Source organism: Leopardus geoffroyi, chromosome E2, assembly GCF_018350155.1.
Source record: "Leopardus geoffroyi isolate Oge1 chromosome E2, O.geoffroyi_Oge1_pat1.0, whole genome shotgun sequence".
Taxonomy (NCBI): domain Eukaryota; kingdom Metazoa; phylum Chordata; class Mammalia; order Carnivora; family Felidae; genus Leopardus; species Leopardus geoffroyi.
The window spans coordinates 11,348,451-11,376,074 of record NC_059335.1 but is presented as its reverse complement, the minus strand read 5'-3'; the positions used below and the strand labels follow the sequence as shown (position 1 = coordinate 11,376,074).

The 27,624-nt window shown below is 59.0% G+C and overlaps 2 protein-coding genes and 1 long non-coding RNA gene across 6 annotated transcripts; 2 read left to right on the top strand and 1 right to left on the bottom strand.

The window, feature by feature from the left end:
- The first annotated feature begins 98 nt into the window (after positions 1 to 98).
- On the top strand, positions 99 to 8,224 carry KLC3 (kinesin light chain 3). Its single transcript, XM_045441951.1, has 13 exons — positions 99 to 213; positions 3,493 to 3,758; positions 4,234 to 4,464; positions 4,770 to 4,839; positions 5,213 to 5,432; positions 5,779 to 5,866; positions 5,940 to 6,041; positions 6,477 to 6,650; positions 7,174 to 7,264; positions 7,342 to 7,382; positions 7,466 to 7,572; positions 7,761 to 7,824; positions 7,995 to 8,224. The coding sequence occupies exons 2-13, from the start codon at positions 3,501 to 3,503 to the stop codon at positions 8,064 to 8,066; spliced, it is 1,518 nt and encodes a 505-aa protein (XP_045297907.1). The 5' UTR covers positions 99 to 213; positions 3,493 to 3,500; the 3' UTR covers positions 8,067 to 8,224.
- Positions 6,864 to 25,321, bottom strand: ERCC2 (ERCC excision repair 2, TFIIH core complex helicase subunit). Of its 4 annotated transcripts, none has more exons than XM_045441946.1 (23): positions 25,215 to 25,321; positions 24,793 to 24,892; positions 22,654 to 22,731; positions 22,513 to 22,575; positions 22,228 to 22,341; positions 19,132 to 19,248; positions 18,928 to 19,044; positions 18,582 to 18,705; positions 18,390 to 18,486; positions 18,067 to 18,200; positions 17,820 to 17,988; positions 16,001 to 16,119; positions 13,687 to 13,756; positions 13,534 to 13,603; positions 13,339 to 13,440; positions 11,740 to 11,803; positions 11,013 to 11,134; positions 9,800 to 9,892; positions 9,627 to 9,699; positions 9,295 to 9,365; positions 9,039 to 9,182; positions 8,765 to 8,908; positions 6,864 to 8,412 (listed from the first exon to the last, which is right to left on the bottom strand). In XM_045441946.1, the coding sequence occupies exons 1-23, from the start codon at positions 25,217 to 25,219 to the stop codon at positions 8,320 to 8,322; spliced, it is 2,283 nt and encodes a 760-aa protein (XP_045297902.1). In that variant the 5' UTR covers positions 25,220 to 25,321; the 3' UTR covers positions 6,864 to 8,319. The 4 variants fall into 4 exon arrangements, with proteins under 4 accessions (XP_045297902.1, XP_045297901.1, XP_045297904.1 ...); XM_045441945.1 differs by having other exon boundaries at positions 25,155 to 25,250; XM_045441948.1 differs by lacking the exon at positions 25,215 to 25,321 and adding an exon at positions 24,988 to 25,121.
- On the top strand, positions 11,123 to 12,437 carry LOC123578777. Its single transcript, XR_006702507.1, has 2 exons — positions 11,123 to 11,827; positions 11,932 to 12,437. It is a non-coding gene; the product is annotated as an uncharacterized LOC123578777 (long non-coding RNA).
- Positions 25,322 to 27,624: the final 2,303 nt, after the last annotated feature.

Sequence of the window (27,624 nt, the reverse complement as noted above, 5' to 3'; positions counted from 1 at the left end):
CAGGGCCCGGACCGCGGGGGCTCCGGTGGAGCCGGGCGGGGGGCGGGGCCGGCCTCACCTGCGGGGGCGGGGCTCCAGGCCGCCCCGCCCCTCGGAGGAGCCGCCCGCGGCCGGAGACCCGGGGCGCCGCCGGGAGCGGCGGGGCGAGCGCGGCGTGCCGGACGCGGCCGGACGCGTAGCGGCGGAGCGGGTCCCGGAGCCGTCCGCGCTCAGGTGGGCGCCGAGGTGCCGGGCGGGGGGTCCCGGGGCCTTCGAGGATGGGGGCGGGGACGGAGGGTGAGGGCCGGGGCCCGGCGCACCCTTGGGCCCGCCGGCCTGGGGACGGGGACGGGCCTTGGGGACCCTGGACCCCCCCTGCCCCGCCCTGGGGCTCCCCCCCAGCTCCCCGGGTCTGGAGGCCCAGCTGGGGCCGCGCCCCCTCCCCCGTGCGCAGGTAAACAGGAGCGAAGACGGGGCGGGGCCTGGGGAAGGGCGGGGGCGGGGGGGGGGGCCTGTGACGCCCGGGCGCCGGGGGGGGGGGGGGGGGGGGGGAAGCCCGGGTGCGCGGGGTCGACCGGGCCAGACGGCCAGGGGTAAGGTGTGCGGTTTGGGGGGCTGGCCATGATGGGGGCCGCCTGATACAGGTGTGTGTGTGTGTGTGGAGAGACGGTGTGCGAAGCTCCGGTGTGGGCGCGGTGGTGTCAGGCCGTGGGTGTGGGTGAGAAAGGGCGACGGACGGGCGGGGTCGCCCTGGGAGGGGCGCGGAGGGACCGCGTGGATGACGGGGAACGGCTTCCGAGAGAAGGGAACGTGGGCGACACCTCGGACGGTGTGTCTCATGCGGGGGGGGGCGGGGGGCGCTGCGGGTGTGGGACGCAGTTGCACTGTTTATAGGATTAGGTGTGAGGGTGCGGGCGGGGTGGAGGAGGGGTGGGTGATGGGGGACCCACGCGGACGTGCAGGGTGGCTGTGTGATTCTCCCCGTCGGCCGTGAGCGTGTGCGCGCGGGGCTGAGCGTGCGAAAGGGAGTTTGTTGTTTGGGGGGGGCGGGTACCGAGTGCGGGAACCGGTGTGTGTCGAGGCGGCGGGCCACGTGGCGCGTGGCTGTGGTCAAGCTGGTGGGTGGCGCCAGCAAGAGCGTTCGGCTCGGCGGAAGTCCACGCGGGCAAAATGGTGGGGACGGTGGTTGGGGTCGTCAGGCTGCCTCTCCGTGAACTTGGGGGACGGTGACTTTGTCTCATGGGGCTCGTGTGGGAGGCGTGACACTCAGTATGGCGTGGCGTGCGCGCACGTATGTACGTATAGCGAGAGACACGCGTATCCGTAGCGATGGCTGGCGAGTGAGAGCCGACGGTGGATAAAATCCATGATTCCGCGACCCCCTGACTGTGTGTCTAAGTGCACGGGTTTGGGAGCACGTGTGTAGGTGCCCAAACCGCGGGGCTGCTTCCGACGGACCGGCCGCTTAAGTGACGTGTGCGTGAGAGGGTGTGTGTCCAAGCCGCGGAACCGCCTCTGCGGGTCTCCGCCGCTGTCTGTGCCCACAGTGGGCGCCTGCTTGTGACGGCACAACGGAGTCTGAGTTCAGGGGTCATTTGCACGTCCACGCTTGAAGCTCTGTGTGTCCGTGTGTGTGGTGCGTGGGTGTGTGAATCCCTGGCTGGCCCGGCAGGGGGTGGGGGTGCTGGAGGAAGGAGGAAGGTGCACAGTGAATCCGGATTTTGTGTGTGTGCGTCCGCACGCGCACTGGTACCCCTGAAGGAGACAATGGGCATATAATGGAGAGGTAGCTCCTTGCAGGACCATATGAGCGTGGGAGAGAGATGTCATGGGTAAAAGTGCACGACAAGAGGCTGAATGTAATTTGGGATTTGATGGTATTTTCACTAGTGAGGGGGCACAGAGTTTCTGTGTGTGTTGGCTTTTATTTTGTTTTATTATTAATGTTTGTTTATTTTTGAGAGAGAGAGAACACAAGCAGAGGAGGGGTAGAGAGAGAGGGAGACCCAGAATCCGAAACAGGCTCCAGGCTCTGAGCTGTCAGCACAGAGCCCGACGCGGGGCTCAAACTCACCGCGAGGTCATGACCTGAGCCTAAAAGTCGGGCGTTTAACCAACTGAGCCACCCGGGCGCCCCTGTTGGCTTTTACTTCTGAGAGGAAAATATACTTTTGTGCTGGGTTGGAGTTCCACGAGGAAAGCGTACATGTGTTATTTCTGAAAGATTGTATGTGTGTGTGCCCGGGTTAGTATGTTGCATTAGGTTGTTTTGTTTTTTTTTTTTTTTTTTTAATGTATTTATTTTGAGAGAGCGTGACCAGGTCGGGGCAGATAGAAACCCCAGCAGGCTCCCCACTGTCAGTGTGGGGCTCGAACTCACAAACCATGAGATCACGGCCTGAGCCGAAGTCGGACGCTCAATCGACTGAACCACCCAGGCACCCCACGTTATATTTTTAAGAAGGGAGTGTGCGTGTGCGTGTGTGTTTCTGAGAAACTAGGTACGTGTTGTGCTGTATTTGAAAAAAGAGCGTGTATTCTGTTTCTGAGAGGAGAATGTGTGTGCCGCCCTGTGTAATTAAGAAGGGAGGTTGTGCGTGTCTTGGGGTCTATTTCTGGGACGGGAGTGCGTTTGTGCGCTTGTGTGTGTGTATGAGGGCTCCAGAGGCCCCACCAGCTGTGTCACTGACTTTGTCACCCACATACAACCACATGAAGCGCCACATGTGAGACCCCCATGCGTCACCCTCTAGGCCTCGGACTCTGAGCTGTCACATGGCCAATGTGACATCCATGGGCCGTGCCTGCCACACGTGTGTCCCAACATGCCTTGGGCTGGCGGAGCCCGTCTGCCGTGGAGGGCGGAGCCCCTGTTCCCTTGGGATCTGTCGGCATCTCAGGCCCCGGGAGCTGACACATGGGCCCCCCCTTTCCTGACCCCCCAATTCCAAAGGGCTCCTCTGCTTCTGGTGCCCCAGCCCCTTGGCCCTCTCCTCCGGGCCCCACCCCACCCCCAGTGGTCTGACTGGTTCCCAACAAAAACACCCTAAGAATGAGCTCACGGAGAGGCTGCTGCCTCCACACGCCCCGCCCCACACGCCCAGCAGAGGAGGGCGCCTCCAGTCCCAGGTCACATAGCCCGGAGTGCTGGGCCAGGGTACCTGGGGCCCTTGGGGTGGAGGGGGCTAGCCAGGTGAGCTCAGGGCAGGGGAGAGGCCACAAGACCACCGTTTGCCCTCTTTTGGTTAGTTGCACACGGGGTTTGGAGTTACCCTCAGGGCAGGGCCCTGGGCTGAGGACAGGCAAAGCTAGACTAGAACGTTTCCAGTTGCTGGAATGGGTGTGGGACAGGGAGCCGGCTGGCGTGGGGAGGGCACGGAGGCAGAGGGCTGGCTGGCTGGCTGGCTGGGGAGAGAGTCGGGAAGGGTCCTGCTGGCTGGAATGACGCCGCGGCTGACAGGCTGGCTTGCCTGGCTCCGGCAAGGACGATCCCCCAATCCCTGCTGCCCCCAGGAGCGGCGATGTCCGTGCAGGTGGCGGCCCCCGGAAACGCGGCGCTGGGCCCGGAGCGCCTGAGCCCGGAGGAGCTGGTGCGCCAGACGCGGCAGGTGGTCCAGGGGCTGGAGGCCCTGCGGGCAGAGCACCGTGGCCTGGCCAGGCACCTGGCGGAGGCCCTGGCAGGGCAGGGCCTGGTGGCGGGCTTGGAGCTGCTGGAAGAAAAGCAGCAGGTGGTGAGCCACGCGCTGGAGGCCATCGAGCTGGGACTGGGTGAGGCCCAGGTATGAGGGGACCGGGGATCCCGCTGTGGTGCGGGGGAGGCTCGGAGCTGGGAGCAGGCCCAGGGATGAAGGGGGCAGGTGTGAGGGGTGGGGGAGGGAAGGCCTAGGCTGGGTTAGGCTTAGGGGTCCCTGGGCAGCATTACCAGGTCCTTGTGTGGGACAGGGGCCCCTGAACCAGATAGTGGCCGTCTATAGAACTTGTCCTAGGGAGACTTGGGGGGTTACCCGGGCAGAATGTGAAGTGTCCCTACGCATAATTTGTGTGCCTAGGTAAAATCAGAAGGGTCCCTGGGCAGGATGTGGGTACACCCCTGGGAGCCTCTGCGTATCCTTGGGGGTCACACGGAAGGGCCTCTGTAGAATCCGGGGGATCCTGGGTGGAATGGGGGTGCGCTGACGCGATCGGAGGCCCCGGGGTGGACCAGGGGCTGTCGGGCAGGGTGGGGACCGGCCCCTGCTTCCCAACCCCCTACAGGTGCTGCTGGCCCTGTCCGCGCACGTGGGCTCCCTGGAGGCAGAGAAGCAGCGGCTGCGAGCGCAGGCCCGGCGGCTGGCCCAGGAGAACTCGTGGCTGCGGGAGGAGCTGGAGGAGACGCAGCGACGGCTGAGGGCCAGCGAGGAGGCCGTGGCCCAGCTGGAGGAGGAGAAGAGCCACCTCGAGTTCCTAGGACAGCTGAGGCAGTATGACCCACCCGCGGAGAACCAGGTGCTGCAGGGCCAGCGGGGGCCAGGGCCACAATGCGCTGTCCCCTCCCCCCACTGGCCCTCCTTAGGTACCCCACAGACCTGCACTCTCCATGGAGCCCCAGCGCCGTAGACCCTTCAAAGAACCCCCTTGAATTTCCACAGAAGCCCCCAGCTTCCACACCCCTCTCCAGATCCTCCCCGAGCCCTCCGGAAACTTCCCGAGGCTCCTGAATGCTACCTCCCTCAAACCCTGAGATCCAGGACCCCGGTCTCTAAAACAGACTTCCCAGCCCTCATGACTCCCCGCTTTCCCATCTTCTGCAGCGGCCTGAATCCCCGCCTCGCCGGGACAGCCTGGCCTCCCTGTTCCCCAGTGAGGAGGAAGAGAGGAAAGGTGGGTGTGGGGGAGCACGCGATGGCGGGGCACTCAGCCTCGGAGGAGGAGGGGCCGTGAGCCCCCAAGGTCTCCGGGCAGGGATGTGGGCATCGGGGCCGGGTATCGGGAGTAAGTGGCTGGGCCAGGGCGGGTGGCAGCTGGCAGGGGAGGCTGGTAGCCGTGAAGCCAGCCCTCCACCCTTGCCTTCTCCCCCACCCCGGGTAGACCCCATGTTCACAGCCCTTGGACCAGTTAGACGCCTGCGATCCCAATCTCAGACGTCAGCCCAGTGGGGCTGCGAGGCAGCTATAGTTCTGGGGGTGCATGTGTTCCCTTTCGTGGGGTGGGAGGGGTAGGAGACCTGCAGTGACTCGATGCCCCCCACCTGCAGGCCCAGAGGCAGTGGGGGCCGCAGCCGCTCAGCAGGGGGGCTATGAGATCCCCGCCCGCCTTCGGACCCTGCACAACCTCGTGATCCAGTACGCAGGGCAGGGCCGCTACGAGGTCGCCGTGCCACTGTGCCGCCAGGCCTTAGAGGACCTGGAGCGGAGCTCAGGCCACTGCCACCCTGACGTGGCCACCATGCTCAACATCCTGGCGCTGGTGTACCGGTGAGGGCCGCCGTCGGCCGTGGACCCGTTGCTGGGGGCAGGGGAGCCAGCATGGGGCACCTGGACTGGTGGGTGGGGGTGTCGAGAGGGATCTGGGGAAACCACTGTAACCCAGGCAAAGAGGAATCCGAGAACGTGGGTAACAGACCCCAACAGACAGGGAAGAGACGTTGGGGTGGTTGGAGGGTTGGAGGCAATCTGGGGGTAAAGGGACCCCGTGCTAGACTTGGGAGGTGCGGAGACCCAGAAGGGACCGCGGAAGGGTGGTGCCATCCCACTTGGTTCAGCCAAGTACTACCCAGCACTGCTGACCCCCGCCCCCCCCCGTCCCTGGGCCACCCCACAGGGACCAGAACAAGTACAAAGAGGCCACAGACCTTCTCCACGATGCCCTGCAGATCCGGGAGCAGACGCTGGGCCCCGAGCACCCCGCGGTGAGGAGGGGACGAGGAGTGAGGGCTGCGGGGCCGTGCCTCCCACCCCTGACCTGCCTCCCCCACTCCGCAGGTGGCCGCCACCCTCAACAACCTGGCTGTGCTCTATGGGAAGCGCGGGCGTTACCGGGAGGCCGAACCGCTGTGCCAGCGTGCCCTGGAGATCCGCGAGAAGGTATTGCCACCACCCCCTGCCCAGCACAGTCCCCTGCCCCTTCCCACTCGATCCTGATGCGCTCAAATCAGTGGCTTTCACATTGGAACCCTGATCCCATGATATCCTTGCCATCTGATATCATGAGCACCCAGTCTGAGCCTGAATTACCCCATCGCCATGACTCACTACCCTTGACCTTCGGTGAGCTCCACCTGATCTTGACTCCTGACTCTGATCCTCCTTAGAAATCCCCTCATGTGCCCTCCAACCCAGTCCTGACCTTCCAACCCCATCGGCAACCCCCCCCGCCCCCATGACTTTGTGACCTGATAAATGGCATTTGTGTGACTTCTACCCTCCCGCAACTCTCCGCATTGATCTTATAAACCTTAACTCCTGGCCCCCATCACGGCTGCTGGCATCACGTGGCCCACCAATCCCACTGACCCCTAGGTCCTGGGCACCGACCACCCGGACGTGGCCAAGCAGCTCAACAACCTGGCCCTGCTCTGCCAGAACCAGGGCAAGTTCGAGGAGGTGGAACAGCACTATGCCCGAGCCCTGAGCATTTATGAGGCCCTGGGGGGGCCCCACGACCCGAACGTGGCCAAGACCAAGAACAACCTGGTGAGGGCATTGCGGGGCACAGGTACAACCTGGGGCGGACTGCCAGGGTCCCTCGGGAGGGAACCCCATTGGCTCAAGGGTGGGACAGGCTGGAGGCCAGGATCCCCCCCTCTTCTGCTGAGCCCCTGGAGGAGGGGTCCTCTCCGACCTGGCCTCAGCTCGAGATCGCTCAGCACAGGAAGGACATGGAAACATCAGGAAACCACGCGCGTCGCTGGGGCCAAGATGTCAGTGTCCTATTTATTGAGCTCTCGCCACCCCCCCCCCCCTTTAGTACCTTCCTGGTACCCTCCACTTCTTAAAGGGCCCTAGGAGGGAGGCGCTGTTACCGTCCCATTTTGCAAACGAGGAAATTGAGGCACAAAGAGGTGGTGTCACTAGCCCAAGGCAGAGCAGGAACCAGTCACCTGCCCTTGGTCACTAGGTGGGAGGTTGGGGGCGGACGCGTCTGGCTCCTCCTGTAACACCGGGCCCAGGGAGGTAGATCGGAGCCAAGATCACCCAGGCCCTCCCCTCCCCGCAGGCCTCGGCCTACCTGAAACAGAACAAGTACCAGCAGGCAGAAGAGCTGTACAAAGAGATCCTCAGCCGGGAGGACCTGCCTGCCCCTCTGGGTGAGCCCCCTTCCCCACGCCCCCCCCCCAGGTGACTTCTCAGTGTCCCCACTGCACTGTCCCCCTTCTGTTCTTAGGAGCCCCCCCCACAGGCACGGCTGGGGACACAGAACAGCAGGTGAGGATGGGCTTTGCTTCCGCCACAGGGGTGGGGCCTGGCTGAGAAGCGGGGACTGACCCCTTCCCCGGTGCCCTCCCCAGCCCCTGCGTCGGAGCAGCTCATTCTCCAAGTTCCGCGAGTCCCTCCGGCGTGGAAGTGAGAAGCTGGTCTCCCGTCTCCGAGGCGAGGGGCTGGCTGGAGCAGCAGGGTGAGTGGTCCACAGGGTCAGCACGAGCCCGACGGCTGCAGCCTCTGCAACCCACCCCACCCCCTGTCCTGCTCGAGAACCGTCTATGGTTCCCATCTGCTCTGGGACACGAACAGTCAGATCAGGTGCTGGGACAGTCTTCCCCAGAGTGGGAGCCGGACACTCCGGGACTCCCCCTCTTCTTACAGAATGAAGAGAGCCATGTCGCTCAATATGCTGAACGTGGATGGTCCAAAGGCTGCAGGGACCCAGGTGAGGGGGGCACTCGGGTCAAGGATGGAGTAGGGGGCCACGCTGGGAGACCCAGAGGCGAGGCTAGAGTGGGGACAGAGACAGGGATGGACCAGCTAGTGAGCACGCTGGGGGGCGGCCCTCACGGCCACTGGAGCCCGGCCTCGTCCTGCCCACGTGCCTGTCCGCAGTTCGCCAACCAGCACCTGAGCGAGGCTGCTCGGACCCTCAGCGCCAGCACCCAGGACCTGGGCCCCCGCTGAAGTTGACAGGACCACACGGCTCCAGCTTCTCAGGAAGAGTGGGGAAGGGTGGCCTTTCAGCTCCCGGATGACCTCTCCCCTGGGGGGGCCCCCGGGGTATCGGGCTTCGCTGTGCCCCGCTCTCCTCCTGCGATTAAAGGCTGTAGATTCGGAAGCCAGGAACGTCTGCCTGCGGCTTCGTGCAAGGACCCGGGGCGACTTCCGGGCTGCTGGGACCCAGGGCCAGGTAGGACTCTGGAGCCCCCGCTCTGAGCTACAGCTGCTGAGCAATCTGCTCTATCCTTCGCAGCGTCTCCTCCGATTCCAGCTGCTCCAGGCTGAGCAGGGACAGGCCCAGCTGGTCCTCCTGGAGGGGACGGAGCGATCAGGTCAGGGGCAGGCAGTGTAGCACTTCCCCACGGGACTCAGGGATCCAAGACTTGAGCACCAGTAGTGACAGGAAGTGGCCTGCATCGGGCCTACTGGGGCTTTAGAAACACCCGTACGACAGGGAACATACCATCCCTGGCAGGCCAAAACAGGCCTGAGGGAGGGAGAGGGGAGCCAGCCGGACTCCCACACCCCTGCCCGATCACTACAGACGCCCCACGGGGCCCCCATTCCAAAGGCCTCTCTGTGGGGGGGCAGGCTAGGGTTGGGGCTTGGGGAGAAAGTCAAGGGACCTTCCTGGACGAGGGGCTTAGCCACGTCCAGCTCACCCGGTGGAAGGGCTGAGCCATCTGCCTCAGGAAGTACTTGGCGACCTGGACCCCCTCATCCACCGTCAGGTTGAGGTTGGCGTCAGTGAGGTGCTCCTGGATCCAGCGGGGAAGCTTCCCGCGCTTGTCTGCCCGGGCGAACCGCTTTCGGCAGGCGGGCAAGGGAGAAAGGATAGACATCAGGACCCTGGGGGTGTGGGGGGGAGCCCAGGCCTCCCTCACCCTCTGGAAAAGGGGGGAGCACCCTGGCAGCCAGAGGCCCCTGAACCCCCACCTTATCGGCAAAGACCATGAGGCCATAGTCCGTCTTGCCCCTGATGGCCCGACCCACACACTGGGCTGCGTGGCGCATGGCATCGAAGGTGAGAAAGTCGTTCTCTCGGATCTGGAACTGGTCCCGCAGGTACTCCAGCCGCGCCTGCCGGTGAGAAGGTGGCAGAGGGGTCCCTCCGGCCCCCTCCACCCCGCACCCATTCCAGGGGATGGCCCGAGGGGCCCCAACATCCTAGCGCCCCCCAGGGGCTGCTCACCTTGAGAATGCGGCTCTGGGTGTAGACGTAGGGAACACCAAACATGATGACGGCCCTCCCGTAGTGGTGCACTGGGGGGCGAGCACAGGAGGGGCACGGGGTTACCGGGGTGGCCTGGCCTTGTGTGGGCCAGGAGGTTGTGCTGTCTCAATGGGAAGAGCGCGGCTACGCTCTGAGGGCCCCACCGGGTACTCGGGACTCAGGAAGGGGAGATCCCGGTGTGTGCCCAGGCGAGGGGGGAGGGTGCTGTCGCCTGGGGGACCAGAAACAGCCAGAGCTCCATGCAGACGGGGGGGGGGGGGGGGGGGGGGGGGGGGAGCTAGTCCACTCACCAAAGTCAATTCCCTCGGACACTTTGCCTCGGGCCACTGACAGCAGGATGGCTCCGCGGCCGTTCTCGCAGGCCTGGGGAGGGGAGGCCGAGACAGGAGCTGCGTGCCCTCGGAGCCGCCTCCTTCAGGCCCTCTGCACGCAGTCTCCTGGCATCCCCCACGCCCCTACCCACCTCCTGGTACTTCTCCAGGGCGACACTGGTCTCGGCCCCATCTTGTGTCTCGATGAAGAGCAGCTTGTTCCTCTGGATGTTTTCGAGAATGCCCTAGGGAAGGACACCAGGCAGGTCGGGCTGCGGGTGGGCCGGAAGTGGACTAAGGGCACAGGCATCCTGGCTAAACCCAGCTCTGCCCCAGCTCCTGTGCACCAGCCCCGCACCTTCCTCCAGCCTTCCTTGTGGGAAGCTCTGTGATCTGCGGGGGGTGGGGGGGCAACCCCCGCACGCCATCCTTCGGACAAGTGGGGCAGCCATATGGTCCGAGGTGGCCCATTGGGACACTCCGGCCCCCGGCTGGTGGCTAGTAGAGAGGCTGATGTAGGTCAGGCAGAGCCAAACGGAGGCTGCCCAGGGATTTCCTGTGACACTGCATTTAACTGGGTGAGATCAAGGACGGACACGGGGACAGACCAGAGGGTCCAGAAACGCACCCCCACACGGTCATCCGTACCTGTGTCCATCTCCAGTGGGGAGAGTGCCTTCCAGTTCTCCGCACGGAGAAAAAAGAACCTGGGTCCTGACCTTACCCCCTACGCAAGGACGAATCTGAGGTAACTCACAGACCCAGATGTGAAAAAGCCAGAACCACAAAGCTTCTAGAAGACACACACGAGACCACCTCGTGACCCTGGGCCAGGCGAAGTCTTCTTAAAGAGGACACCACTCAGAATGTGGATTCAGGTGGCCGGAAGCCACCTTCCCCACCGTGTGGGAAGCGCCCACGTGAGGACAAGACGAAGGTCTTGGCCGAGAGGATGAGGCCCCCCCCCACCCCCCCGCTCTGTTCCTGGGCGCTTGGATCAGCCACGTTCTCTCATCTCGCCCTCAGGAAGTAGTGCCCGCTCCCCCCCCCCCGAGAGCTGGGCCATGGTGCACCAGGAGAGAGGTCGCAGCAGCCACCCGGTGCCAGCTGTGCTGAGCCCCTTTTCCAGAAGGCCCATGACCTCACCCACACGCTGCCTAGCAGGGGCTCGAGTTTTCAACCTGGGGGGGGGGGGGGGGAGGGGGGGAGAGCCACGTGCAAGGGTACACAATGTGTATTCTTCGAACTGTTCGCTGTGTTCCACACGCCGTCCCGTCACCTGTGGTGCCCATCGCCACTCAGAACGCAAGACAAAGGAAACCAACACGCTGAGGGGACTTCCGGGGAGGGGGCGGCTGGGCGTACCTGCTCGTACCAGGAGGCCACGGTGCTCTCCATGTACTGGTAGCTGGTGAAGAAGGCCACGATGCCGTCGGGGACCACGGCGGACATCTCCAGCAGGAGGTTCCCGTAGTTCCGGATCACCGCTGGGAGGGGTCAGAGGGCGTCCTCGGTCCTCCTCCCCAACTCCCTGTCAGAGCGCTTCTATCTAATGCCCTGGTTTTGGCTTTTTGGTTTTTTTTTTTTAAAGTAGGCTCCACTTGAACTCACGACCCTGAGCTCAAGACCTGAGCTGAGACTGAGCTACTCAGGCGCCCCTCTAGTGCCCTATCTTCAACTCGGGGTCCCCAGAAACCCCACTGAGGCCAGCTGTAGGGCTGTTCACACACACTCCACTTCGCTTTCCAGCCCCGTGGGCGGACCCCTCAGGTTAGGTGTGGCCACGTGACTCGTCTTGACCAATGAAATGAGTGGCCAGGAGTCACTTCTGGGGGCCGAACGCCTTTAGGAGGCACAGCACGATCACCAGGATCCCTCCCGTCACATCTCCCCACCGCCATGATGTGTCCAACAGCGAAGGTGCCCAGAGGGAGGGGACACCTGGGGAGGCCCCCCCCCCCCCAACCCACAATGGCACACACCACGTGTTAAGCCACTCTGATTCAGGGCTATTTGTTACTGCGGCATGACTCAGCCCATTGATACACCTCCCCTCTCGCAACCCATGCACCCAGCCCTGCGAGCAGCATACCAATATCTTCCCGGGTCTCAAATTTGGAGCTGATGGCCACCTGGTCATTGCCCCGACCGATGATCTGGAGAGAGCGAGAGCCATCACGGTAAGCAACCGGCAGTCACCACTCTAATGTGTTAGCTGCCAGCGTTTTATAGACACAATGTCACTGGACGAACCCTCAGCTACGCTGTTATCTGCCCGGCATAGATGAATGACCTAAGGCTCTGAGAAGGTGAGCTGCCTGCCCAAGGTCACACGGCAAATAAACGGCGGAGGCAGGACTGAACCTGTCTGTCCGTGTCGCTAACCAGCAAGTATGTTCTACCGGCCCCAGCCTCCAGGTCAGGCGGCTCCAGGAGAACGTGTCACCCCCACCTCGACAGCCACCAGCCCCTGGCGCGTCCCTCCCGGGGCACCTCCACAAAACCACAACGCAGTACACGGTCACCACCGGTCTACGACCCCCAAGGGCAATTCCAAGAGCCAAGAAACTCCAGAAACTCCGGCTATTTGAATTTGGCACAAACACGTACGACAGCAGAATCTGCTCCGACCGGAGTCTGTTCAGAGTCCCGGCTTGCCTCCCTTTGACGTCTTAAAACCTCTTCCTGCTAAAACACGACTTGCACTGGAGTGAGCTGCCCAGACCCCGCTGGCCATGTTGACATACCACACGGCACGTGCTTTGTTTTTAAAGTCTGGAAAAGTCTCAATTCTAAATGTTTTTTTGTAATGTTTATTTTTGAGAGCGAGCGAGCGCGCAGTAGCGGGGGAGGGGTAGAAAGCCGGAGACACAGAATCCGAAGCAGGCTCCAGGCTCTGAGCTGTCAACGCAGAGCCCGATGCAGGGCTCAAACTCACAAGCAGTGAGATCATGACCTGAGCCAAAGTCAGACACTTAACCAACTGAGCCACCCAGGTGCCCCAGGAAAAGCCTCAATTCTAACATACACCTGGCCGGGGCACCTGGGTGGCTCAGTCGGTTAAGCGTCTGACTCTTGATCTCCGCTCAGGTCATGATCTCACGGTTCGGGAGTTCAAGCCCCACGCTGGGCTCTGTGCTGGCAGTGCGGAGCCTGCTTGAGATTCTCTCTCTCCCCCTCTCTGCCGCCCCCCCCCCCCCCAGCTCGCACGCTCTCTCTCACAAAATAAGCTTTAAAAAAATAAAATACGTCTGGCCCAAGGGATTCAGATAAAGGACGGAGGGCCCATGTTTTGATACCTGTTTACAAAGGAAACTGAGGCAAAGCAAAAAGGTCACTCACCAACGTTACGGCCCGATGACGAACCAGGCAAAGCCACGTTAACCGAGATGTTGACGGAGTGCCTACTGGCAGGCCCTGGGCTGCAGAAGCGTTTTATGCCCCTTATCTCACTACCCCCTCAAGCAGCCTGGGACGTCAGAGAGGATGCATTCCCATTTTACAGATTAGAAACTGAGGCTTGGAAAGTCCTCCCTACCGGGAGAAGTAACATCAACCCCAGGTCTGTCTCTGAATCCAGAGTCTGTGCCCTGAGCTGTAAAACTCTCCTGCCTGAGCAACAGCACAGAGGGAGGAAAGGCGGCCCCCATTCCCATCTCCCTTGCCCCAGCACCCAGCCTCTCCCACTCACCATCGGGCAGAGGCACACCCGGGCCAGCGTCATGGTGAAGGTTGCCATGGTGACAGGATGGAAGTCCAGAATCTTGGGGTAGATGTCCAGTGGGGACAGCGTCTGTAGCAGAGACAGCAGGCGGGACCTCAGCAGGACTGGGCCAGGAACCCCATCGTGGGGGGCTGGGGACTGGGGGCAGAAAAGGGTCCTCACCCCAGATGTGATGATGACAGACTGGAAGCGCTCGAACACGGGTTTGATGGCCAGGGAAGCGTCCATGCAGCTGCAGGAAGCAGAAGAGGGTGTCGAGGGCCAGGCTGGGGCCCCTGTGGTCCGTTCACACCCCCCACTGGGGTGGAGTCTCACCTGAAGTGCAGGATGGGGTTGGCAATGGTGGGGGTCCTGTCATCAAAGGGCTCGATGATGATGGTGAAACCTACGAGCCAGGGAGATTCCAGGTCACCAGTCGGAGCCACGCCCACCCGGCCACACCCTCCTCCATTAGTGACCGGGACCACCAACCCTTTGCCCCAGCTTCAGACCCAGGCATCCAGAGTCCAACATACGCCCCAACCTGTCCGCTTCTCCCAGAGCCGACACCCACTCAGCATCACGAACAGAGAGCACCAAAGGTTTACTCCTGACTCTCCCAGAGCCGTGAGAACCCACCCTGCCACTCAAGCCAAAGCCTGGAACCTTTCCCCTAGATCTATCCAACCCATCAGGCTGGTCAGCTCTGTCTCCAAAGCCCATCTGCACCCTGACCACTCCTCCAACCCCCTTCCCAAGACCATCACCTCTGGCCTGGACCACTGCAGTCACCACCTCACTGGGCTTCCAGCTCCCACCCCTGCTCCCTTCCCAGCAGCCAGAGAGACCCTGTGAAATCCTAAGTCAGGTCATATCCCTGCCCTGCTCAGAAGCCCCGTATAGCTCCCCACACCCCTCTCAAGGTGCAAAATCATCCAGGACCCTGCCACGCTGACTCCATTTCCTCACTCACAGGCCTCCTGCCTAACTTTCAAAAACCACCGGGCTCACTCCACCCCAGGGCCTTTGCACTTGCTGGACCCACAGTCCAAGGCAGCTGGTTCCATTTGGTCATTTGGGACTCAGCTTAAATGTCCACGCCTCAGGCCTCCCCTGGCCACCCCAGCCACCGCAGGCATGCTCCAACACGGCAATGTTTTTGTTTCTCCCTTTTTAGAAAACGATCCCTTTTTAGAATTATCTTTCTTATCTGAGCCTTTGCTACCTGTCTTCCTTTCTACAATGTAAGTTCCAGGAGATCAGAAATGAGGTCCCTCTTGATTCCTGTCACTTCCCCAGTGCGGGGCCTGGCCTGTTTGTTGAAAAAAAAAAAAAACAGGTGAATGGGGTCGTCTGGGTGTCTCAGTTGGTTGAGCCACCGACCCTTGGTTTCAGTTCATGATCTCACAGTTTGGGGGTTTGTGCCCCTTTGCACTGGCAGTACGGAGCCTGCTTGGGATTCTCGCTCTCCCTCTTTCCCTGCTTCTCTCCTGTGTGTGCATGCACACACACTAAGACAAACATCAAAAAAAAAAAAAAAAAAAAAATAGGTGAATGAATGAACTCACATACTCAATTTCACCTAGTTAAAAAAAAAAAAAAAAAAAAACCAAGTTCTCTATGCCCAGCTCTGTACTGGGGACACAGTGGGAACCAAGACAGCTCTGGCCCTGCCCTCTCAGGGCTCACAGTCTAATGATGGGGACACAGTCCTCCCCCCAGTGAGTGACCAGGTGACCAGACAGGGTTGGGACGGGGGAGCCAAGAGGAGGGGAGCCTGACGCAGCCTGGCGTCAGGAAGGGCTTCCTCGAACAGGGGCCATCTTTAACCAGCTAAACTGAAGGATGAGTGGAGGTAGCTGGGGGCTGAGGAGCATCGGGCAAGATGTTCCAGGTCAAAGAACGGGAGGCGCTAGTGGATGGGAAGAGACGAGAAAGCCAGCCCCAGAAGAAGGTGGGCTGGGGCAGGAGAGAGGGATACAGAAGGAAGCTTGTAGTGGGACTTGCTACTGATGTGCGCCGGGGTGGGGGGGACAGACTCTCCATCCTGCTGCAGGGTGTCAGGAAGTCTGACCTGGTTTCCAGGACAGAGCAGTAATCCCTGGGGATCAGACTGAGCCCTTGGCCAGCTTAACACGTGCTGACCAGTAAAGCCTCGGGAACGGGAACAACATCCCCTCTCCCTGGCAAGCTGGAAACCTGAGCCATGCACTCAGCTCCTTGCTCCCTGCCCCCCCCACCCCAGACACCAGGTCCCACATCTCTCTCCAGCCCCTCCCGTCCTCCCATCCTTCCCCAGGCCCCTACCCCTCCCTTGCTCAGAACCTGCCATGGCTCCCTACTTCCCGGCAGTAGAAAGGCCCACTCCTTACCACACCCAACAGCGTGAGGGACCCCACAGAGTTTCTCTGGCCTCGTCCCCCATCCTACTCCACTTTGAAGCTAGAAAATACAAATCTGAGCACGAGGCTTGCGCTAACCCAAGAACTATCTGTGGGTCCTCACTGCGCTTGAAATAAAGCCCAAACTCCCGAGCCCAGCCCTACAAGGTCCTGAAAGTCTAAGTCTCACTGACAACTCTCTGGACCCTGCCGGGCTCCCGATTCCAGCTGCCGGGGGGCCTGGCAGAGGTAGGAGAAGACGAGCTTACCCTTGGCGTAGGTGCTGACGAGGGTGGCGAAGTTAGCGAGGAGGGTGAGGGGAGAGAAGTCGGCGAGGTCGGCGATCTCCAGGGTGTGCAGCAGGGAGCGGAGGCGTTCGGCACAGAATCTGGGGCGAAGGCCGGACGGGGTCAGGGTGGCGGCAGAGAGCCAACAGGACCAGCGACCTCCTCCGCCCTCGCCAGCACTCGGTCACACATCGGTCTCCCCGGGTGACCGGGTGCTCCGTGAGGGCAGAGACCGGGGCTGTTTCAGTCACCCCCGTGTCCCCACACCGTACAACTGCCCATCACGCAGAGCCACAGCTGTAGGACAGCGCACGCGGAGAAGTCCCGCGTCATACGTCCAGAGTCCCGCGGTCATATGTCACACACGGCCACACCACCCCGTGCAGGCTCTTGGTTAAAAGAGGAGACCCACGAGCACACCCAGAATCCCAGTCACAGCCCGAATCCCACATGGCTGCATGCAGCTCACACCCACGACCTGTCACACCGTGTCGGTCACACCTGGCCACCGTGGTGGCACATCCAAGCATCAGAGCCCCGTGTACTCACAGAGAACAATCTCACATATGCCGTGTCGCCAGCCCTCACACACGAGGCCACCCAGTCACCCGACCGATGGTCAGGCTCGAGGCTGTCGCCCCTCAAGGGCAGGTCATGGAGCGGGAACGCCCGGTTTCAGAGCCCGGTGGACACTCAGAGCTTTAGAACCTGCCTCCGAAGGCCACCGCTTCAAGTCTGTCATCTGTACGTCCCCACCCCGGCTGGACCAGGTGCCCCCTTTGAGCTCCCCCATCCCAGCCATGCTCACCCTGGTCATCCTGGTCTGGGGGCAGACGAAGCCACCCCGAGGGCCGCCCCAGCCCCTTAGAGGCAGGGCAGTGAGGGGCTTTGGAGCCCTAAGGACCTGGCTTCACACAACTGGCCCACAAAGTGCCGGGTGACCCCGGGCAGTGGCTTCCCCTCTCTAGGCCACACCGTCCTCCTCTGCGGCACAGGAGCGCCCTCCTGAGCTCCCACAAGATGCAGAGCGTGAAGTGCTCAGCTCATCACCAGTGCTCAAGACACGGCAAGTAAGTTACTTCTGTCCGTGCTCTCTCACTGCACCACCACGGAAACCCGGGAGTGAACGTGACGGCCCTCCTACCCGTTGGAACAAAAGAGGAAACTGAGGTTCAGAGAAGACCAGTGACTTATGCAAAACAGCCAAAGGAAAGTACAGGAGGCCCCACCCCTCTCCCAGGTCCATCCTCCGCTTGTTCCGTGCTAGGGATCATCCCCACCGGACTGCCTGGCTGGGGGGGGGAGGGGGGGTGTTCCTGGTCCCTGCCATCAGGCTTCTTGGGGACAAAGAGAAGCACTGGTAGGAGGCGACAGGGGTCCAGGGGACCTACAGCATTTCCCCCCAGCTCCCACCCTGCTGGAGCTTGTCAGGAGCCCCCTCCGGGGCCGTCCCTCCCCTGCCACCGGGGCCTCAGGCGGAAATACCTGAGCCGGATGAGGGTCCGGGACCCCTGTCGGACCTCCTGACCTGACTGCCTCTGTCAGTCGCGCCTCCATCAAGCTCTCTGGTTAAGCCACGCGTTGCCTGCCAGTTTCCCGCCCGGCACACACAGGGACGCGGGGCCAGCTCCGACCTCCCCGGGGATCTGCCCAGTCTGCCGAGTCACCGCACACGCTCGCTCTGCGCCCATCACTTACTCCTGACACTGGCCACGCGGCGGCCCCGGGCACAGAGGACGGGGTGCGGGGAGGCCCCAAACCCCCGCGGGGACCGGACGCCCCCAGCCGTGGGGGGCCGCACCTGAGGGGCTTGCGCTGGATGCACACACGCTGGGCCAGGCCGCTCAGGAAGGCGGGGGGGCTCTCCTGCACCACGTGCTGTACCCGCAGCCGCCACTTGACGTACTCCAGCAGCCGCCGGAGGAAGCCCAGGAAGTGCTCGGCCGTCCGGATGGAGCCGGGAACCGCCTCTGCGGGGAGACGCAATCAGCCGCCACCACGGGGAGAGCGGGACCGGGGGCGGGTGGCAGCAGGGAGCAGCAGCTCACCCTGGAGCACCTCGTCGGGAAGCACGGGGTTGGCCAGGTGGGCGTCGGTCTCCCGGGCCGCACTGGCCTCGCGCAGCCCCTCCACCAGGCGGCGGTACTCGTCCCGCAGACGCTGCTCATCGGTCTCCTTGATCCTGGGCAGGGGGAGGGGGGATCGGGTGTGGGAAGAGGGGGGACGTCTGGGGGGGGGGATGGGGCACTGGGATAGGCCCGGTGTCCCCGAGAGTAAGTCGGGCAGAAAGCAGGGGCCCGGGAGAAGCCGGGAACCAGACAGCAGGGCGCGGGGTAGGCGTTCAGGTCCAGCAGCCACCCGAGGCCCCCACCTGAGCACCGTCTTCTGCAAGGTCTCCAGGTTGCCCTGGCACCGGTCGAGGGTCCGGCGGGTGATGTTGACGCTCATGGAGTCGATGCAGACGTTGTCTAGAGAGGAGACGGGGGAGAGCCGGACTCAGGCGGGCGGCCGGAGCAGCGGCCGGAGGGGCTGAGTCTCTCCTCTCCTCTGCCTCCCGCCTCACCGATGTTGTGGGCCTCGTCGAAGACCACGACAGCTTTCCGGGCCAGCTCCTTGGAGACCAGCTCCGCGATCTTGGGGTCCAAGAGGTAGTGGTAGCTGTAAACCACCACGTTGGCGTGCAAGATCTAGGGGCCAAGGAGGGCATGGTTACCCCGGCCCTGCCCCCCCCGCCCCTCCCCCACCCGGCACCCGTCTCCCTCACGGCCTCATAGACGCAAGGCCAGGTCTTGCCAGGCCAGACCTGGGCAAGGTACAAACACGAGCTGATGGATAGACAGACCGACAAACAGGCAGGCAGGCCGTAACGCACACCCCCGCCCCTCTGCCCAGCCCCCCAGCCTTCTCACCGAATAGCGGGCAAGGAAGTAGGGGCACCAGCCCTGGCGCCGCCCCAGGGCCTTCAGGTCATCCAGGTTGTAGATGCCAGCAGGGAGGGGCACCTGGCGCCCATGGACGTCAAACTCCTGGGGGGGGAGCGTGGGTCAGGGAGGTCGGCTGTCACAGCCGGCTTACCCTCCTGCCCTCCCTCCCTCAGCCCATTCGGCGGGCACCTCGTAGAAGCGGCAGTGGGGCAGGCTGGGGTCCTGCTGGTACTGTGCACGCACGTAGGAGGCCGTGAGGCTGTGGCATTTCCCGTCGACGTCTTTCCCAAAGCGCAGGGGCATCACCTGGCGGCCGGGGGGCATCTTAGCACCAAGAAGCTCAAGCATTCCTCGACCACGGGGCTCTACACCTACCAGCTAGGTGGGGTGGGGGGCTGTCCTGGCCATCTGGGGTGAGAATCGGGAATTGTGGGGAAACTTGAACCTCAACTTGTTTCGTTATTAAACAGTTAAGACGCTTGCAAACTTAACCGAGGAGGTATCAGAGGGGAGCAAATGCTGGACTCCTACACTGATCTTGGGACTGTGAGTTCGAGCCCAATGCTGGGTACAGAAATTACTTAAAACATAAAATTTTGGGGCACCGGGGTGGCTCAGTCGGTTAAGCATCCCGACTTCAGCTAAGGTCATGATCTCACACAGTCCATGAGTTCGAGCCCCACACTGGGCTCTGCTCTGTCAGTGTGGAGTCTGCCTGGGATTCTCTTTCCCTCTCTCTCTGCCCCTCCCCCACTTGTACATTCGTGTGCACTCTCTCTCTCTCTCACCAATAAACTTAAAAACAGTAACAGTGATAAAATAAAATCTTTAGGGGCACCTGGATGGCTCAGTTGGGCAAGCGTCTGGCTCTTGATCTTGGCTCAGGTCATGATCTCACGATTCGTGAGATGGGAGCCCCACGTTGGGCTCTGTGCTGGCAGAGCTCAGAGCCTGCTTGGGATTCTCTCTCGCTCTCTCTCTCTGCCCCTCCCCCATTCACACACTTGCATGCGCTCTCAAAATAAATAAACTTAAAAAAAAAATCTTTATAAGAAAAAAAAAAAGAACAGATTGGTGGTTGCCAGGGGAGGGGAGTGAGAAACGGGTGAAGATGATGAAAAAGGGCAAACTTCCATTTTTGAAATAATTGAGTTCTAGGGATGTAACATACAGCACAGAGACTATAGTTCATAATACCGTACTGCATTATTGCAAGTTCCGAAGGGAGATCTGAAAAGTTCTCATTATGAGACAAAAAACATTTTTTGGAATCATATAAAGTGATACATATAACTAGACTTAACCATGGTGATCATTTTGCACACTATACAAGTACCAAATCTATTTTTTTTAATTTTTTTTTTTAAACGTTTATTTATTTTTGAGACAGAGACAGAGCATGAACAGGGGAGGGGCAGAGAGAGAGGGAGACACAGAATCAGAAGCAGGCTCCAGGCTCTGAGCCATCAGCCCAGAGCCCGACACGGGGCTCGAACTCACGGACCGCGAGATCGTGACCTGGGCTGAAGTTGGACGTCTAACCGACTGAGCCACCCAGGCGCCCCTACAAGTACCAAATCTTTACGCTGCCCACCTGAAACTAACATTGTATGTCAATGACACCTCAATTTTTTAAAAAAAATCAAGCTTTGAAGAATCTTTAGCGTGTGGGTGAAGGATAACGGCTTTATCTTTACAAATACTAAAACACCCAGAACCTTGGCAAATCTAAGAATCAGAGGAGGTTTGATGGCCTTGAGAACTGGCCTTGCCTAGCCTCTGAGCCTCTGCGGGTGGTACCAGCACAGCCCCCCCAGGCTGTGTTTTCCCACAACAAAACCTGTTCCTTCACCAAAGGGAAGCGTCTGAGGCTGCTGACCCTCCCCCCACCCTTCCCATTTCATCAGTTGTCAAGGCTGGAGCTATTTTTTTTTTATTAAAAATTTTTTTAACGTTTTTATTTTTTTATTTTTGAGACAGAGAGAGATACAGCATGAACGGGGGAGGGTCAGAGAGAGAGGGAGACACAGAATCTGAAACAAGTTCCAGTTTCTGAGCTGTCAGCACAGAGCCCGACGCGGGGCTCGAACCCACGAACTGCGAGATCGTGACCTGAGCTGCAGTCGGATGCTTAGCCGACTGAGCCACCCAGGCGCCCCAAGGCTGGAGCTCCTTCTAATGATCACCCACCTCATCCATCATGTCTCGTGTTCTCACAAATAATGTCATGATATATATTCCACGCGTTTACCACACGTGAAGTGCTTAGAACACTGCTTGGCCGTGAGCCCCGATGGTTTTGTAACGTAACTTAACAATAAGTAATATTCTACGTGTCACAGATTATTATATAAATAGCATGGTCACTTGTCATGTTTTAGATTTTTGCACAAGCTAAGGGCTATACGTACATTACCTCGCTCGGTCAGTTATTTATTTATGTATAACATTTATTCATTTTTCAGAGACACAGTGCCAGCAGGGGAGGGGCAGAGAGGGAGACACAGAATTGGAAACAGGCTCCAGGCTCTGAGCCATCAGCCCAGAGCCCGACGCGGGGCTCGAACTCACGGACCGCGAGATCGTGACCTGGCTGAAGTCGGACGCTTAACCGACTGCGCCACCCAGGCGCCCCTTCTTTTTTTTTTTTTTTGAAGGAAGCTCTATTGCCCAATGTGGGGCTTGAAACTTACGACCCCGATCAAGAGTTGCATGCTCCACTGAGCGAGCCAGCCAGGCACCCCACAATTTTTTTCTTACGATGAGAATTTTTAAGATCTACTCTCTTGGCAACCTTCAAATACATGATACAGTATTACTTACTGTAGTCAACGTGCTATACGTTACAACCCCGTGACCTATGTGTTTTATAACTGGAAGTTTGTACATTCTGACCCCCTTCGCCCATTTCACCCACCCCCCTACCCCTGCCCAATCTTATCAACAGCTATATGAAGCAGGTAACTAATTACCCCCATTTTACAGAAAGGGAGATTGAAGTCTGACTATGGAAACCACCTATCCGAGAATACAGGACTATTAAGTTTCAGAGCCAGGAAACCAGGCCTGCTGGATTCCAGGAAGTGCCTTTTTTAATCTCTCTCAGGCTAGGGAGGATGTGCGTTTGGGCCGCGAATGAGGACTCAGAATTTGACGAGTGAGGAGGGAATTCTGCGTGTGGTCCCTGCCTATCACCCTGAGAGCTATGGTCTAGGGATCTAGGATTCCTGGTTGGACGGCGGTCTAACCCTGAGGCGTGGGGAAAGGGGAGAAAAGGGCACTCACCTCGGGATGAATGCACAGGTTCTTCCGGGAGCTCAGAGCCAGCCCCAAAAACGGCAGCTTCTCACCCTCCTGCTTCTCATAGAAATGGAGCAACTTTCGAAGCTCTTCGATCACCTGTTCCCGTGAAGGAGGGAGGGAGGACTCCAGCACAAGTCCCTGCCCAGCCTGGCCCCGCCCCTCCCCCAGCTTCTCAAACGCGACACCCCCCAGCTACAGGAGCAACCACCAGAGGGACCAACAAGTCCTACGGAACTTGGCCTTGGCCAGGGATTGGCCCTGGCTCACCTTCTCAATCTCAGGCACAGTCCTCGAGCAGTAGATGAGTTTAGTCACCTCCAGTGGATATGCCTGCCGATGACAACGGGCTCAGCCCCTGCTGGATCCCTTCCCTCTTCCTCCCCCTCCACGGGCCCAGGGGTCACTTACCCTCTGGTATGCCATGATCAGGGCCAACAGGGACACGGTCTTCCCAGTGCCTGAGGGCATCTCCAGGACTCCATGACCCTGCATGTGGAGACAGACAGAACTTCAGGGACACAAACTCTGGGGACTGCCCCCAGAATGCCACCATCTTGAAATAAGAGGGACAACAGCAGTTAAAAGTCTAGGCCCCAGGGACAGTGGGTTTGAACCCCACTTTGGCCACCTCTTTGTTATTGAGTGGTCATAGCAAGTGCCTTCACCCATCTGATCTTGGTATTCTCATCTCTAAAACAGGCCAGGGGTGCCTGGCTGGCTCAGTCGGAAGAGCATGAGACTCTTGATCTCGGGGTTGTGAGTTTGAGCCCCACACTGGGTACAGAGATTACTTTAAAAAGCAAATGAGGGGCGCCTGGGTGGCGCAGTCGGTTAAGCGTCCGACTTCAGCCAGGTCACGATCTCGCGGTCCGTGAGTTCGAGCCCCGCGTCGGGCTCTGGGCTGATGGCTCGGAGCCTGGAGCCTGTTTCCGATTCTGTATCTCCCTCTCTCTCTGACCCTCCCCTGTTCATGCTCTGTCTCTCTCTGTCCCAAAAATAAATAAACGTTGAAAAAAAAAAAATTTAAAAAAGCAAATGAAGGGGCGCCTGGGTGGCTGAGTCGGTTAAGCGGCCGACTTCGGCTCAGGTCATGATCTCGCAGTCCGTGAGTTCGAGCCCCGCGTCGGGCTCTGTGCTGACAGCTCAGAGCCTGGAGCCTGTTTCAGATTCTGTGTCTCCCTCTCTGTGACCCTCCCCCATTCATGCTCTGTCTCCCTCTGTCTCAAAAATAAATAAAACTTAAAAAAAATTTTTTTTTAAATAAAAAATTAAAAAAAAGCAAATAAATTTTTTAAAAATAAGTAAATAGGGGCGCCTGGGTGGCGCAGTCGGTTAAGCGTCCGACTTCAGCCAGGTCACGATCTCGCGGTCCGTGAGTTCGAGCCCCGCGTCGGGCTCTGGGCTGATGGCTCAGAGCCTGGAGCCTGTTTCTGATTCTGTGTCTCCCTCTCTCTCTGCCCCTCCCCCGTTCATGCTCTGTCTCTCTCTGTCCCAAAAATAAATAAATGTTGAAAAAAAAAATTTTTTTTTAATCATATTTAAAAAAAATAAGTAAATAAATAAAATGGGCCTGCTAAGCACTTCCTTACAGAATTACTGTGAGGACTAATGAGAAACTGAGGGCTATACATTTAGCATGGTAACTGACAGGTAGTGACCTGCCTTTTCTTTTAATATAGCAAACCCTTTCACAACACTTACTCTGTGCCTGACACTTTTTTTTTTTTTAACGTTTATTTATTTTTGAGAGAGGCAGAGAACGAGCGCGCGCGTGCTCGCACAAAGGGGGAAAGGGGCAGAGAGAAAGGGGGACAGAAGATCCAAAGCAGGCTCCATGCTGACAGCAGCTAGCAGATGCAAGGCTAGAAATCAGGAGTCCGGGATCACGACCTGAGCCAAAGTGGAAAGTTCAATCAACTGAGCCACCCAGGAGCCCTTAGCACTGCTTCTAAGGGTCTTCCATCAGAATCTCTCAACCTAGGCTCTCTGGACATCTGGGGGTCAGATACTACTTGGCTGTGGGGTGAGGGGGCCTGTCCTACACACTACAGGATGTTTAGCAGCGTCCATGGCCTCTACCTGCTAGATGCCGGTAGCACCCGCCCCCCTCCACTAGTAGGACAACCAGGAATGTCTCCGGACACTGCCTCGGGGGGTCAAAATCATCCCCAGTTAAGAACTGCTGCCTTACTTACCGAATTAACTCCTAACAACCTGCACACTAACCTCTGAGGGTAGGCAGTCTTAACGAAGCCCGTTTCACACACGTGAAAAGCGTGCCACAAAGAGATTAAGTGATTCACCCAACTGCACACGGCTGTGGGTCCAGGCTTCCCACCCGAGAGCCGGCTCTAAAGCAGCGCAGCCTCTGATAAATGTTAGGTGCTGCTTTTATGAACTATTATTTTAGATGCCAGGAGTTTGGGGAGCGCTGGCCTCCCAAGGACCTCAGATTCCTAAAACCTAGACGTCCAGAAAGTTCAGTCTTAGAGGCACGCGTGGCCGTCCCACTTGTCAGGTGGGAAGCCGAGGGCCGGGCCCCCCCACCTTGGCGTCCAGTGTGCGTTTGAGCTCCAGCATGTAAGAGAACTGCTCCGGGTAGATGTAGTCATAGGGGAAGTAGACCAGCAGCCCGTCCACGTTGAGCCTGGCGGCGGGGGGTGGGGGGCAGGGTCAGTCCCCCGCCCCCTGGGCCCCTCTCCAGCCCCCGCACTCCCCTGTCGTCCGGCCGAGAGGAGTTACCTGCCGGGAGCCGGTCCACCCCCCGAGCATCCCCCGCTTCCCCAGGACCCGCGGGTCCCTTCGGCATCTGCTCGCTGACCGTCCTCATTACCGCCCCCTGGGGCCCCGCGGCTAACTTCACCCCACTCCTCCCGCACCCCCGAGCCCCGCCCGGGCCCCGGGCGCACCCACTGGTCCCCCCCATCTTTTAGACCCCGGCGAGCAGCGAACCCCGACCCCGCTCTCACTTCATGGCGCCGGCCTCGGCGAGAAGCGGCGTTTGCCCGCCTCCCTCATAAATATTCAGAGACCGGGATCCGTGGGGAGTCCACGAGGTGCCGCTCCACCTTTCTCACGACGCCATTGGCTGAAGCCGCCCGTCACTCTACTGGGGCGGGGGATACGGCGCGTGCGCACTGCAATGCGGGGACGGAGGGGGGCGGACCCGGGGAGAGGAGGTGTCGGAGGCGTTGCTGAGGATCGCAGAGTGCCAAGAACAAAACATGAAGAGAGAGAACCGAGATAATCGATCCCATTCATTACTGTTTGGTCTCTCTGCATCTACGTAGTTCATCTAGCAAATAGTCGAAAGGAAATGACAGGAAAATTGGGGACCCCTACAGACCCCACGATTAAGGAATGTCTTCGCCTCACGAGACAAAACATGCATCTATAAAATCCCTGCTGTGCCCTAGATTTTTCTGGGGAGAAATAACTCCTCCCATTTAGTGACCGCCTACTGTTTGCCATCAGGCAGTAATGCAAAGGCACTGTGGCTTGTCAGCTAAGGTGTGGACTCTGGAATCAGAATGCCCGGGTCCAAATTCTGGCTCCACTGTCTATTAGCTGTGTGACCTTGGTCAAATTAACTTCTCACCTGCAAAGTAGGAACAATTAGATTATCTACAGTGTAGATGATGCTTAAATAAACCCACATAAGGCAGTTAAAACTGGGTTTAGCTCATACTAAGCATTCGGTAAATGCTAGCAGCTTTTATGTGATTATTCAACAAATAGAAATGGGGCCTCTACTGTGCTAGGGCCTGGAAACACAAAGGTGGCCAAGACAGCCCCTGTTCCTGTCCTCAAAGAACAAAGATTAAACCTACAAGTGAATATATGGTTACAAGTATGACAAGTGCTGTGATGGAAAAATTCTGGAAACCATAGGGGCTACATACAGAAAATGGGCTGTTGACAACGGGGTGTGGAGTGGTCAGAAAAGCCTTTGTGGAGGAAATGAGGTTTGAATAGAGACAGGAAGTACGAGAAAGTACTAAAGGGGATACATGAGAGAAGTGGAAACGGTATTGGTGTTCCAGCCAGAGGGAATATTGTACACAAAATCTCTGTGGCCAGAAGAAATCACAGGAAGCTTGCGTGCTGGAAGGAGAGAAGCAAAGAGAGAGAGTAGAGAGAATGTAGCTGGAGGGAGGGGGCAGGGCCAGGCCAAACATCTTGATAGCAGCCTACAGAACTGTAATGATTGTACACCCCCCCCATCACCCCCGCACCAACCCACCTTCCCTCTCTAATCCCCTCCTCTCCCACCTAGCTCATTCTATTTCAGCCACATTATCCTCCTTGCTGTTTCCAGAACACTCCAGGCACATCCCACCTTAGGGCCTTTGCACCTGCTCTTTCCTCTGCCTGGAATGTTCTTTCCCCTGATATGTCTGGACGTCCTCACATTCTTCAGGTCCTTGCTCTCGGTGGCACCAAATTAAACTTAACCCCTTACACACACACACACACACACACACACAACTCACACACTACCCACCATATCTGCCTTTCCTGCTTTATTTTTCTTCGGAGCCCATCTAACCACCCGACATGCTAAATATTTGACTTATTTATTTTGTTTAGGTCAGATCCATAAGGACAGGGATTTTTTTTTTAATGTTTATTTATTTTTGAGACAGAGAGAGACAGAGCATGAACAGGGGAGGGTCAGAGAGAGAGGGAGACACAGAATCTGAAACAGGCTCCGGGCTCCGAGCTGTCAGTACAGAGCCCGATGCAGGGCTCGAACCCACGGACCACGAGATCATGACCTGGGCCGAAGTCGGACGCTCAACTGACTGAGCCACCCAGGCGCCCCAGGACAGGGATTTTTGTCCATTTTGTTCACTCCCATACTGCAGTCCTTGCTACTGTGCCTGGCACAAAGTAGGGCATCAATAAATATTTATGGTGGGGCGCCTGGGTGGCACAGTCGGTTAAGCGTCCGACTTCAGCCAGGACACGATCTCGCGGTCCGTGAGTTCGAGCCCCACGTCAGGCTCTGGGTTGATGGCTCAGAGCCTGGAGCCTGTTTCCGATTCAGTGTCTCCCTCTCTCTCTGACCCTCCCCTGTTCATGCTCTGTCTCTCTCTGTCCCAAAAATAAATAAACATTGAAAAAAAAAATTAAAAAAATAAATAAATATTTATGGAAAGAGTAAATAAGCAGGGGGGAGGGAAACGGTCAAATTTGCGTTCTGAACCCGTAAGTCACGTGGGGGTGCCTTGAGACTGGCAAACAGAGCCAGTCAGTGGCTAAGGCTGGGGAAGCGGGGTGCCTGGGTGGCTCAGTCGGGTAAGCGTCTGACAGCCAAGAAAGAATCCTTAAAGACGTCTTTGGTGCAAAAAGGTGATTTTATTAAAGTACCCGGGA